The sequence below is a fragment of the Crotalus tigris genome, unplaced genomic scaffold (genome assembly GCF_016545835.1).
Source record: "Crotalus tigris isolate CLP2741 ecotype Arizona unplaced genomic scaffold, ASM1654583v1 scf7180000021329.891317, whole genome shotgun sequence".
Classification (NCBI taxonomy): domain Eukaryota; kingdom Metazoa; phylum Chordata; class Lepidosauria; order Squamata; family Viperidae; genus Crotalus; species Crotalus tigris.
Window position 1 is genome coordinate 557,289 of NW_024098456.1, and position 13,193 is coordinate 570,481.

A 13,193-nucleotide genomic window follows, 5' to 3' on the forward strand; every position below is an offset into this window, starting at 1 on the left:
ATCCCTCTCAAGTCCTGGTGCAGTAGAGAGAACATTATTCAATGTTGCCCTCTTTCTGACCTCCCTATTGGAGATTCCTGAGATTGATGAGCCCTTGAACTCATTGTTTCCCAATGCTAACAATCCTGGGGATATAAATGAGGCACTTAGGGCAGAAGATAAAAAGATTGAGTCCGCATTACGCAGGTCCCACCTGGCATAAGCCTGGGCAACAAAGGCGGCAACATCCATGGCCTTCTTTGCCAGGGCTTCGGTCCTATGGTTACGGGAGCTCCAGGACATGATCCCTCCAGACCAGCTCAGAGCTCACCAGAATCTGGGTAAGTTAGTGGCCACGTCTCAGTACCTAGCCGACGCTTCCCTGCACACGGCCAGATATACTGCCCGGACCATCGCGGCAGACATCTCAGCACGAAGGCTCCTTTGGCTCAGGAATTGGTGAGCAGACACCAAGGCCAAGTGGCGTCTGGCCTCTAAACCCTACACAGGTGGACATATCTTTGGTAAGGCACTAGAACCCTACTTAATAGAAGGTAAGGACAAACATAAAACTTTGGTTAACTCAACAAAGAAAGGAGACAAGCGCTCAGGGAACAGCATGTCGCAGAGTAATTACAGAAGGCAGCCCTTTCGGCCAGCTCCATCCTGGGACTGGGCCCAGGCTTCTCGCTCCTCCTTTCAGAGACAGGAATGACAGCAAGATCATTCAGCATACAGAGGCAGATCACAGATCCAGACCAAGCGGTCCTTTCGAGGTAAGTGATCTCGCAGTCTCAACTCCCATAGGAGGCCGGCTGGCCCTTTATTCCAGCACTTGGGCAGCCACCACTACAGATGCATGGGTGTTAGACACCTTCATCCAGGGTCTGAGACTAGAATTTTGTTCCCAACCACCTGACAAATTCCGCTCTTGCCCTATTCCAACGAGCAGGACCAGAGCTGTTCTTATGTCAGAAGCCATAGTTCATTTATTACAAATACAGGCAATTGAACCAGTACCACAAGACCAAGAAGGACGAGGGTTTTATTCAAATCTCTTTGTCATTCCCAAGACTTCGGGGGGCTGGAGGGCAATCTTAGACTTAAAAGGTCTAAACCTTTACTTGAGGTATAAGAAGTTTAAGATGCAATCACTTCAATCAATCCTGGCTAGTATCAGGCAAGGTGACTTTCTTACCTCGATAGACCTGACTGAGGCATATTTGCACATTCCTATCTTTCCTGACCACCTCAAATTCCTCAGATTCAGTTATGCCCGATGCCACTACCAGTACAGAGCTCTTCCATTTGGCCTCTCATCTGCACCGAGAATATTTACAAAGGTACTGGCAGTCTCGCAGCCCACCTTAGACAAATTCCCATCAGAATTCATTGTTATTTAGATGACATACTAATTCAGTCATCATCATTCCAAAATGCTCAGTCAGACCTCGCCCTAGCCATCAAGGTGTTTCAGGAGCACGGTTTTTCTGTTAATTTCCAGAAAAGTCATACTGTACTAACAACTCGGCTCCTCCATTTGGGCACTGTTATAGACACAGACAATTGTATGGTCTACCTATCTCAGGACCAATAGAACTCTATTCAGACCCTTGTATGTCGGATCCGAAAGGACAGAGTAGTCACAATGGCATCCCTATCACAACTACTGGGGAAGATGGTGTCCTGCGTGCAAATTGTACCATGGGCACGTCTTCATGCCAGAGAATTACAGTGGATTCTCCTTCCATTTCAGAGACTTCACACCAGCACATCCCACCAGAAGGTCCGAGTTCCACGGTCGGTGTTGAACTCCCTTCGATGGTGGGACTCTCCGGCACTGTCACGGGGAACAGAATTCAAAGAACAAGACAGGATCACCATCACCACAGATGCAACCTGTTTGGGTGGGGGGCACACCTCCACACACACTGGGCCCAAGGTCAGTGGTCCAGGCAGGATCTAAAGAACAGTATAAACTGGCTGGAACTCAGAGCCATACACATGGTCCTAAAGAGATTCAGCAGCTTAGTACAGGGCCAGCATGTCCTGATTCTAACCGACAACATCACAGCCAAGGCCCATGTCAATAGACAGGGGGGAACAAGGTCCAAGCCTCTCAGGCAGGAGGCCAAATTGCTGGGGTCTTGGGCAGAACTGAACCTTGCCTCCATCAGGGCAGAGCACATACCCGGAGTGGCCAACCAGCAGGTGGACTCACTGAGCAGAGCCACCATGGACCATTCCAAATGGCAGCTGGATCCGAAGGTCTTCAGAGAGATCGTGGACACGATCCTTAGACTTTTTGCCTCCCCAACCAACTCACAACTTCCCAGATTCCTTTCCAGGTTCCCATCTCCATCAGCGGAGGGAACAGATGCACTCCGCAGTCCCTGGCCCAAGGAACTGCTCTATGTCTTCCCTCCCCTACCACTTCTACCTGCCATGACCAGGAAGATCCTTTGCGAACGAGCAGAGGTCCTCCTGGTTGCGTCACATTGGCCGAGACGCTCTTGGTTCGCCGACCTGATGTAGCCCTCCGCATCCCCTCCATGGAGGATTCCAGCCAGTCACATCTCCCTCATTCAGGGGAAGCTATGCCATCTGGACCCTCAATGGCTCCAGTTAACCATCTGGCACTTGAGAGGCAGGCCTTAGGCCGAGACTCATATTCGTCAAGGGTCATAGCCATGATCCAGCAATTCAGGCGACCCTCGACGAATAGAATATACGATGCCACGTGGAAAAGCTTTTGTAATTGGTGTTCGGTTCACAAAAATTGACCTTTTGGCGGTTTCAGTGCCAGTCATCTTGGAGTTCCTGATGGATGGTCTGGACAAAGGGCTTTCCACAAGCACCATCCGTAGGCAGGTAGCAGCACTTGCCACAGTTATTTTCTGCGGCAATGAATCCTTAACACATCACCCTATGATATGCTCCTTCCTAAAAGGAGCTAACAACGCCAGACCACCGACTGTACATAGATACCCCTCCTGGGACCTTCATCAGGTCTTACAGGCTCTTGTTTCTCCACCTTTTGAGCCTATTGACACTTGTTTGTTCAAACAGTTATCAATGAAGGTGGCATTTCTTGTTGCTGTAACTTCAGCCAGAAGGATCTCTGAGCTGGCTGCTCTGTCAGTGAGGAAGGACCTGTGTATTTTCCATAAGGACAGGGTAACCCTTAGGCTAGACCCCTCCTTCATGCCCAAGGTTAATTCCTTGTATCATAGATCTCAGGAAATAGTTTTGCCAGACTTCTGTCCTAACCCATCTAATGACATAGAGGTTCAGTGGAACAAATTGGATGTGCGCAGGGCTTTATATTGTTATATACAGAGAACCTCATCCTTCCGCAAGACAGAGGCTCTGTTTGTGTCATTTCACCCTTCATCATTAGGACAAAAGGTTTCCTCACCCACTATAGGCAGGTGGATTAGAGCTTGTGTTTCTCTGGCATACCAGACTCAGTCACTGCAAGCTCCCAGGCATATCACAGCCCATTCCATCCGGGGCGCAGCTACTACAGCTGCCTGGTCTACTCAGGCCTCCATAGAGGAGATTTGTAGAGCAGCAACATGGGCATCGCCCTCTTCCTTTGTCCGTCACTACAAGATGGATATATATATGCCTCTTCTACGGCTTCATTTGGCCGCAAGGTTCTAGAACACACATTAACGTTGGATGGGACCCAGGCCCAATCTAATTCCCCATCCTAGGGACACAGGCTTTGGTATGTCCCATCCGTGGGTTCTCCATCCAATCATGCTGGAGAAAGGGACGTTGTCTTACCTGAATGCCTTTTCTCAGCATGATGATGGAGAATCCACTACCTCCCATTAGGTCAGTTGGCCTGGTTCCCATTTGATCAGACGTGTCAAACTAAAGTCTGAGTATCGCCTTAGCCTAAAACTGGGGTGCAGTTGGCACAGAGGGGGCGTTACTAAATTTCAGACTTAGTCTAATTGGAGCAGATAGATTAAGACAACCCATCCGTGGATTCTCCATCATCATGCTGAGAAAAGGCATTCAGGTAAGACAACACCCCTGTCTCATTAGAAATCCTCTAATGAATCTTGTGGCTCTCTGAGGAGCTCATTAATGAGATAAATTAGCACATTTATCACTATCTCTCAAAGTTACCTAAACTTATCAGAGATTTGGAGAAAGAACATTTGATCCATGATACAGGTTTAGTGTTTGGAAACAATTGCCAGCCTGCTTAAATTACAAATAATGCATCATCATTATCATCATCATCATCGCCACTGTCATTGTCATCATTGTTATTCTTATTGTTATTACTAGGCTTATTGTAAATATTTTTATTCCCCATTTCTTACAACTTTGGATACATATTAATATAAACGAATGAAGTTGAATTTAAATTGTCTTCAACTAGATATTTTATAAGTGAGGAAGTTTATTTGCTGATACCGAAGAGTCATTTTTGGAGAAATGGGCAGCATGAAAATTTGATAAACAAACAAACAAACAAATAAATAAATAAATACATGTTTCGTGTAAGAATATATAAGAATAATTAATAATAATAATTAATATTGTAGTTTATGTTTTCTTTTTCTGTCCATAAATATACCAAAAATAATAAATAAATAAATAAGATAATGAATGGAATACAGTTGTTTTACATGCTTTGAAACACATCCTTGTGGAATGCTTCACATTGGCTCCACAAAGTATACAGTACCTCATAATGTTTATTACTAAAGGCAAAGTAACATGTAATATTTTCTTCCGTTTGCGGTCTCTCTTCACAGTTTTCATAAAACTACGAAATGGGTAGGTTAGCTTTTTGAAATGACCAAATTGCACATGTCACCTTTTCAATCTGGAAAATATAGTTACACCAATTCATTCACCTATATGGATTCCTGATCCATCTTCCCATAGAAATTGTAATTGCTCCTAGCAATTAAAAACTTGGTAAGTAGTTATGAATATGCATTCATATTCATAATGGATAGTTAGGACTGCAGAAAAAATAATTGCAACCAGTCTGCCTTCCATTGAGGACCTCTACATTGCAAGAACAAGAAAGACGGCTGAGAAATATCTACAGATCGCTCACTTCTTGGACACAAACTGTTTCAACTTCTACCCTCAGGACGACTCTACAGGACATTGTTTGCCAAAACAACTACACACAGAAATAGCTTCCATGCCATCACTCTGCTAAATACCTATAACCCACAACACTGTCTTATGTCTAAAGATATTTAACCATGTAGCATCTTCTCATTCTCATTCTCCTTGTCATGTGTTTATTTTCATTTGTTGGCTGTTCACAACTCAAAATATCTTTGCATTCTAAGACAAAATTTTAGAAATTCAGATGTTTCATTTCATTTAATGTTTTATGATGCTCCTTTGGATACAGATGAGACAAAAAAGGAATTTTGATTACAATTAATAAAATAGCACCAGCACTTCATGGATTTTCAGTAGAATGACATAAAATATAGATTGATGCACTTTTTCCCTAATTCCCACAATTACATAATGAAAATTTTGACAATTGCATCTTATTGTCTTCATATACTGAGAAATATATGAAAGTTATATAATACTTGATAATGATAAATTGTTATGCATTTTTTTCAAGGTCTCTTCCAGCTCTATTCTGATTAAAATGGATTAAAACAATATTATCTAGGATCAATATACCTAAGGAACAGTATTCCAGTCTTGACCAAAGAATTAAACTTCTGCTTAATAGGAATGCCTTATAAACATAGTATTATAGACCACTGTGTCGAAATGGAATAAATGTTATTTATATTGGACATGTTACTATATTGGAAATATATACAAATGATGAGATCAAAGCTACAAGTGGAAAGCAAACCATCCTTTAAAACTGAATGGACTTGTTACTGATAGATGTTCCCTGTAAAGAGAGCCAGTGTGTTGTTATAATGAAGAAGGTGGGGTAGAAATCAAGAGTCTATGACTTCTAGGCTCCATTAGGGGTGAAAGAAATTACATTAAAAATTAACAAGAAAATACATAGATGGAAGACTGAAAAAAAGTAATTTTATAGCATTTTAAAAATAAAATCTGTCTTTTAAAGTTGATTTATTCTGTTACAATTTTTTCCAAAGGAAAAATATGAGCAAAAGAGCATCAGTGGAGCAAAGTCAGTGTTATCATGGTGATGACTGAAAGCTTTCAAAGATTGCTGAATGGATTCAGCTGGATTTTTTATGATTGTATAAATGTTTGAAATTTACTTTGGGTAGGACTTTTAGCTCCTAGAAAAAAAAAGAATAACAACTTGTTTTAGGTTTTTTTTTTTTAATAACCAATGACTGAGTTCTGAAAAATTAAAGGCTTACAATCTGAGGAAAAAAGAAGAGATAGTTGTCATAGGACAGAATAAGCATCTCAGTTAAAGTTAGATCAGGATTTCTGTCACTTACAATTTTAAAATTTAATATTTTTTAATTCTCCACAATACCAAGAATCAATCACATGATATAAACCGATATTGTTTAAACTGTTATTTACCTAACCCAGATAAGTAGCAGAGCATAATATTCTGTGAAAAGAGATTTTGAACAATGAATGCAATTATCCAGATCTGTTTTTTTCTGCTTTTACTTCTTAAGCATTTTCCACATGGCCTTTTGGATGTCCTTGTTCCTGAAGCTATAAATGAGGGGATTGAGGAGTGGGGGCAAAACTGTGTAGAGAACAGCTGAGAGCAAGTCCAAAGTGTGGGAGGAAACACTTTGGGGCCTCATATATGCAAACAGAACAGAGATAAAAAATAAAGAAAAGACAGTCATATGGGGAATACATGTGGAGAAAGCTTTATATCTGCCTTGAACTGAAGGGACTTTTAGAACAACACAGAAGATGTAGCCATAGGAAATAAAAATGAGCCCACTACAAAATGTGTCTATAGTAAGTGCTAGAATGAAAATTACAATCTGATTAATTCTTGTATCAGTACAAGAAATATGTTGTAGATGAGGAATATCACAAAAAAACTGCTCAATTATATTGGATTTGCAGAAATTTAATCTGAAAGTGAGAGTGGTGTGCAGGAAAGCATCAATCAAGGTACTTATCCAGGAAGCAGCTGCCATTTGTAAACAGGCATCCCAATTCATCATTAGTGTATATTGCAGAGGGTGACAGATGGCCACATAACGGTCATAAGCCATGACAGTCAGCAGGGCAAGCTCAGTACCTGCAAAAGTAATAACTGAGAAGACCTGAGCAGCACATCCAACATAGGAGATCTCCCTGTTATTTGTCAAAGAAGTAGCCATGGCTTTAGGGATCGTGGTTGAGATGAAGCAAACATCAGAGAATGACAAATTTACCAAAAAGAAATACATGGGAGCATGAAGGTTCTGGTTTAGGATCACAGCAACACTAAGAAGGAAATTTCCAATTAAGGCTAATAAGTAAATGACAAGGAGCATTGTAAAATACAGAATTTGCATATCATGATCATCAGAAAATCGCATCAGAAGGAATTCTGTCACAGTGGATTGATTGCCCATTTCTTTTCTCTGACTCCTTCTGGACAGAAAGAGAATATCATAGGAAATTAATAGAAGAAATGAGGTACAGATTTAGTAATAGTAATATATGCAACCTGTTGAATAAATATATTCTTAAAATGCAAAAGCGACTATATTTTTAAGAACATATATACAATTATTATTATTATTGCCTTTTTATATTTTATATACAACAAGTTTATCAATCCCTCTCTTTCAGAGTGGGTTATATTGACAAAAGTGGCATTTAATAGAAAGAGAACATAGAAGTGATCAAAAATGTTGATGTGCTACAGCTGGTTTGTAAAAATATTTTTTTATGTTAATGAAAACTGTATTAAATATATACTTTAAAATGTACATATATTTCTCTTTTTGTCTCTTTCTCAACACTTCCCTCCACATAAATTAATAATATTGCAAACTAAATATAAAATTTGTACATATGTGTTTAAGGGAGCAATACTTGTCTTTTAGTATTTTCACTTTCCTTAAAATAACTGAGGAATTAAATGTTTATTTAAGCAACTATAATTCAACGGAAAACATTTATAGCTACATGTGGGGAGCAGGAAAGAGGAAAGAAGTTACAATAGAGCTGGAGTCCAACCCCTGACTCAAGCAGTAGACCTTATACCATCTCAGACAGGTGGCTGCTCAGTCTCTTCTTAAAGACTTCCAGAGATGAAGCACTGACAAATTCTGAAGACAAGCCATTCTGCCTCTGCCTGTGTCTTTTACTGCCTCTGTTTCTGTATCTGTCTGCCTCCACCCATCTCTCACACTCACAAGCATACACAATAATCCTCCTAGATTTCACACATTTGTAGTTGACATAAGTCCCTGAATTCACTGAAGCTCATAGTTATGTAAATGGGTGTCCAACTGCAGGATAAAGAAGTAAATGTCTTAAGATATTCATGTAAGATGTGTCAAATTAAATAAATATTGATACTGCAATCAGATCACTTAATCTTTTAAAAAAACACAAAACTATGTAAAAACTAAAAACAAAAGTACTTTAAACTACTTTCAAAGGGTTCTTTTCTGCATTATGACAGTATGGTGATATAGCTGATATATTTTTCTTGATCATATTTATCTTAATTTATTCTTCTTAGATATAAGTAAGGGCAATGCTTAAGAACAAACACATATGACTTTGATCATATATATTTTTAACACAGATAAAGAACTTTTTTACTTAGATCATATCTCAGGTCATAAAGTTGATCTCTAGTTCTATGAAAAGTAGCAAGATCCTGTATATATCACCCTAGCTAAAAGTCATGTTCAGTCCAAAAATAGATTTTCCTGCAATTATACATTATGGTCTTCTTATAAGCAATAATTCATAGCTCTGTTAAGTATTCTACTTACCAATACATCTGTTATTGTCTTGAAATATGATTGAAAGATGACAATACAAATACACCTGTGTTTTTCCACCATTTTATAGGTTCTAACTCTCCGATAAGAAGAATTGAAAGAAAAAATAATAATTATATCATCCTTGTTTTCTGTTCTGTTTTAAGGGATCATTCTCTAGAGACTGATCATAATTCTCATGCTGAAATGAATGAGTAAATTGCAAAATAAATAAATAAATGATTATCATCTACTATCACTCATCATACTCCAAGAAAAAAAAAGATGAATTAAACAAGTATCTTCCCTGGCATTCTGCTGAAAGATCCAATCATGAATTTTTTTCTCTGTCCCAAAGCTTCTCCAATGAAAATAAAATATTGCTGCAGAACACCAAATCACAAAATTTCCCATACTAAAGTTAATGATAAAATGTAACAAGTTTCTTCAATTACTTTTAGAATTTCAAGTAAAATCTGACAAAGATTAAAAATGCAACAGGGACAATCTGGGCAGATATTGAATGTTCCTGAGAAAGCTATTCCAGCTATCCTATTTCTCTAACTTAACAATCTCTTTTGAATTCCATACCCAAATCTCAGTCCCAAAAAGTACTAACAACCATTTGAAATTGCCTGATGAATATTGTGCTCTCTCAGGAACAGATTGTTTAAAATCCATTAGAATAATTTTGTTATTATCTTTCAAAATTATCTAGAAATATCAGAGATTTTGAGAAAGATAATTTGGTCCACAACACAGGTTTCATGTTTTGAAATATCTCCTAGCCCAAATCCCAGATAACATGTTTACTTGCTTGCTTACATATTATTTGTCTGTTTATCAAAAAATCTTATCCTCCCCCTCTCCTGTGAATATGTACGGAAGTGAATCGATGCATTGAGTGTTAAATTGCCATCAATTGGATATTTTTGTACATTTATTTTTTCTCTTAGAGCCAATAAGGAAGTTTGTTCACTAACTGATATCTTTGAAAAGTACAGGTTTTGTCATTAAAACGTGTAACAATAGTTAAGATTGTTACATAAGTGTACAGAAAAAGACGGAGAATGATGAAACACACTTATTTTAGAAGTTTTGAAACATCATTGTGAAATATATCATAATACCTTGATGAAGTATACTTCATTCTTCATGCCTTCACTATTACTGACAAAGTAAAATGCTTTTCTTGCTTCCCCTTGATGTTTTCCATGCCAATTCTCATAAACATTACAGCTACTTGGAACAGGTAGATGAAGTTTTTGAAGATGCACTGGTCATCTTCACAACCTGAGAAAGAATACTACACCAATTCTCCCACCCATAAGGATTTCTGATCCAAATCCATTTTCCGATAGGGACCTCATTTGCTCTTACCACATTTTAAAGCTGAACAATTTACCAGATCAGAATGGGGACAAAATTTATAAATCAATTTTGTCTAATTAAAAATGGCTTGAGACAACCTTCAGTGCTCAAATACCTTACTAAGGGGCTAAAAGTGCAAAGTCAGCCCTGTGTATTGAAAAAGTGGAATCTGGCCCACTGAGAACCACAAGAGATGCTCAAGTAAGTTCAGTCAAGACTTCCTGATTGAACAAATCAAAACTAAAACTGCAAGATCGTTATGGGTGTGGATTTGGAACCTATTGTTCATTTTCCCATAAACAAGACTGTATATAACTCTGTCTTGTCACCCTTTCAGTGGGTAGGGCATTGTATTATATTTTCCATGTAATTCAATAATCTTGGCTCAAGCAGATCATGTGGTCTCCATTTGTCAACTGGGTTCTAGGGAATTTTCCCCCTTCTATTGGGAGCTCATCTGGATTGAACAGAATACTGGATTAAGGGCAGTATTAAATTTTCTTTAAGCATCTTGTGTAGTCGCCATTCATCAAAAGGTCATGGAAGTTTTTCTTCTACAGCACAGTATTATTTTATCAGGTTATATGTTGTTTTTCTCTAAATTCCCTAATTCATACAAATCCATCTAATTTCAGTTTCAATGCTGGTGTGATTATTAGTACCTTCATAGTGCATCATGACTACTATATTTTAGATGCAGCCTATTAATAAATCCAAACATTTGTTTATTTGGAACAGCTCAAAATATCTTTATACTATGGTCAAAACAAAATTTTAGAAATGGCTCTTTATTTCATTTAATATTAAATTTTAAATGATGAGTAACTAGTTGCTCCTTTGGATATAGGTGAGATTAAAAATAAATTTATTAGAAGTAATAGCAAAGTGCAAGACTTCATTGATGTTTGATAGAATGATATAAAATCTATTTGAAGAACTTTTTTCACAACAACATTCTACTAACAGAATATTATATTTGTCAAACTAAAGACAATCTAATCAAGTTAGGAAATTATTTTTGTTTTCTGATGTTAATTTCCACAGGGCTGCTTGAATGTGTTTGTTTCAAAAGCTGTAAATGATGGGATTCAGAAAGGGAAGTAAAACTGAACATGAAACAGCAGAAAATAAGTCTACAATGGGAAAGGAAAGAAATGTTGGCCTCATGGTTAAAAAACAAATCTGTAGAGATGAATAAAGAAACAATTATCAAGTGTGGACTGCAAATTGAGAAGACTTTGCATTTGCCTTTAATTGACGGAATCTTCAGCACAGCAGAGATGATGTGGCCATAAGAAGAAAAAAATGAAGCCATTTTGTTTGTGAACCTTTTTGAATTTTTAATACTTTTGCATAAATAGGAACTAAAGCATGATCCATTATCCACACAAATCATAGATAAAAAGAAAACCGAGAAATTGAATTATTCAAAAAACATTATATTTGTTCATTTGTTTACTGAGGAAAATGATGCAAATAATAAATAATATATTAGTGTAAGAATAATAAACAATTAGGAGCAAAAGATCCAAACTAGTGTTTGTATTGCCAATTACTAGTGTAGAATTATGTCCTATATAATTCTCATCTCCCCTCCATTGCATGCAAATACTTTGCAACATAGTGTAGGGAGGCTCATTTCTATGTTAAAGTATAATATAAGAGAAGAAGAGACATGGATCCCTCATCCTTTCCAAAGGACATGTTATATTTCTCAGACTGAATACATTCAAATTAGATTAGAATTTGTTTGTTTCAGTGTTAATTTCCACACAGCTGCTTGAATATTCTTGTTCTGGAGGCTATAAATGATGGGATGCATAAGAGGAGGCACAACTATATATGAAACAGCAGACAGCAAGTCTATAATGGGAAAAGAAAGAGATTTTGGCCTCCTATATGAAAATAAACATGTAGCCATGAATAAAAAACAACCTGTCAGGTATGGAACACAAGTTGAAAATGCTTTGCATCTGCCTTCAGTTGATTGAATCTTCAGCACAGCAGAAATAATGTAGACATAAGAAGCAAAAACCAATCCAGAACAATATGAAGACACAATGAATCCAATTATCCAAATCACAATCTGGTTCACTTTTGTATCTGTACAAAAAATGTTTTGTAACTGAGGAATGTCACAGAAAAATTGCCCAATTGTATTTGGTCCACAGAAGCTTAATTGGAAAGTGATGACTGTTTGTAGAGATGCATATAGCAGGGAACTGACCCAGGAAGTAACTGCCATTTGATTGCATGCCTCCCAGTTTAGGATTAGACTATATTGTAGAGAAGGCAAATAGCTATGTAACGGTCATAAGCCATAATGGTTAGCAAGGAAACCTCAGAACATGTAAAACAAACAATTAAAACAACTTGAGCAATACACCCAGGAACAGTAATTATTTTGTTATCTGTCAATGAAACTGCAATGGATTTGGGGACTGTGGTTGTGATTAAACAAATATCAGTTAGGGACAGGTTAGCCAAAAAGAAATACATAGGTGAGTGCAGGTGGTGATTCAGGAACACAACTAAAATTATAAGTAAATTCCAAGTTAAGGCTAGTAAGTAAATGAATAGAAACATAATAAAATGTAGATGCTGTGCATCACAGTCATCAGAAAATCCCATCAGAATGAATTCCAGCACAGTGGATTGGTTGGCAATTCCAGTTCTTTTAATCATTCTGTACAAAACCAGATTTTGATTGGAGACTAGTAAACAAAATAAATATGATTACTCATATCAATTTACTGAAAGAAGATAGTTAAAATTCATTGTCAAAATCGTTGTTTCCAAATACATACATACATACATACACACACACACACACACAGAGAGAGAGAGAGAGAGAGAGAGAGAGAGAGAGAGAGAGAGAGAGAGAGAGAGGTCTTGGCGTATTCGCAAGCACGAAGCTGAAGACCCCAGCCTGAAGAT

General features: G+C 37.7%; 1 protein-coding gene across 3 annotated transcripts; it reads right to left on the minus strand.

The window, feature by feature from the left end:
• Positions 1-4,422: 4,422 nt before the first annotated feature.
• Positions 4,423-8,984, minus strand: LOC120320379 (olfactory receptor 14A16-like). 3 transcript variants are annotated; one of them, XR_005559945.1, is made up of 3 exons: positions 8,898-8,984; positions 6,511-7,533; positions 4,423-6,254 (listed from the first exon to the last, which is right to left on the minus strand). XR_005559945.1 is itself a non-coding variant. In XM_039370016.1 (2 exons), exons 1-2 carry the CDS (start codon positions 8,903-8,905, stop codon positions 6,600-6,602), a joined length of 942 nt encoding a protein of 313 aa, XP_039225950.1. In that variant the 5' UTR covers positions 8,906-8,984; the 3' UTR covers positions 4,423-6,599. The 3 variants fall into 3 exon arrangements, 2 of the variants coding, with proteins under 2 accessions (XP_039225950.1, XP_039225951.1); XM_039370016.1 differs by having other exon boundaries at positions 4,423-7,533; XM_039370017.1 differs by having other exon boundaries at positions 4,423-7,536.
• Positions 8,985-13,193: the final 4,209 nt, after the last annotated feature.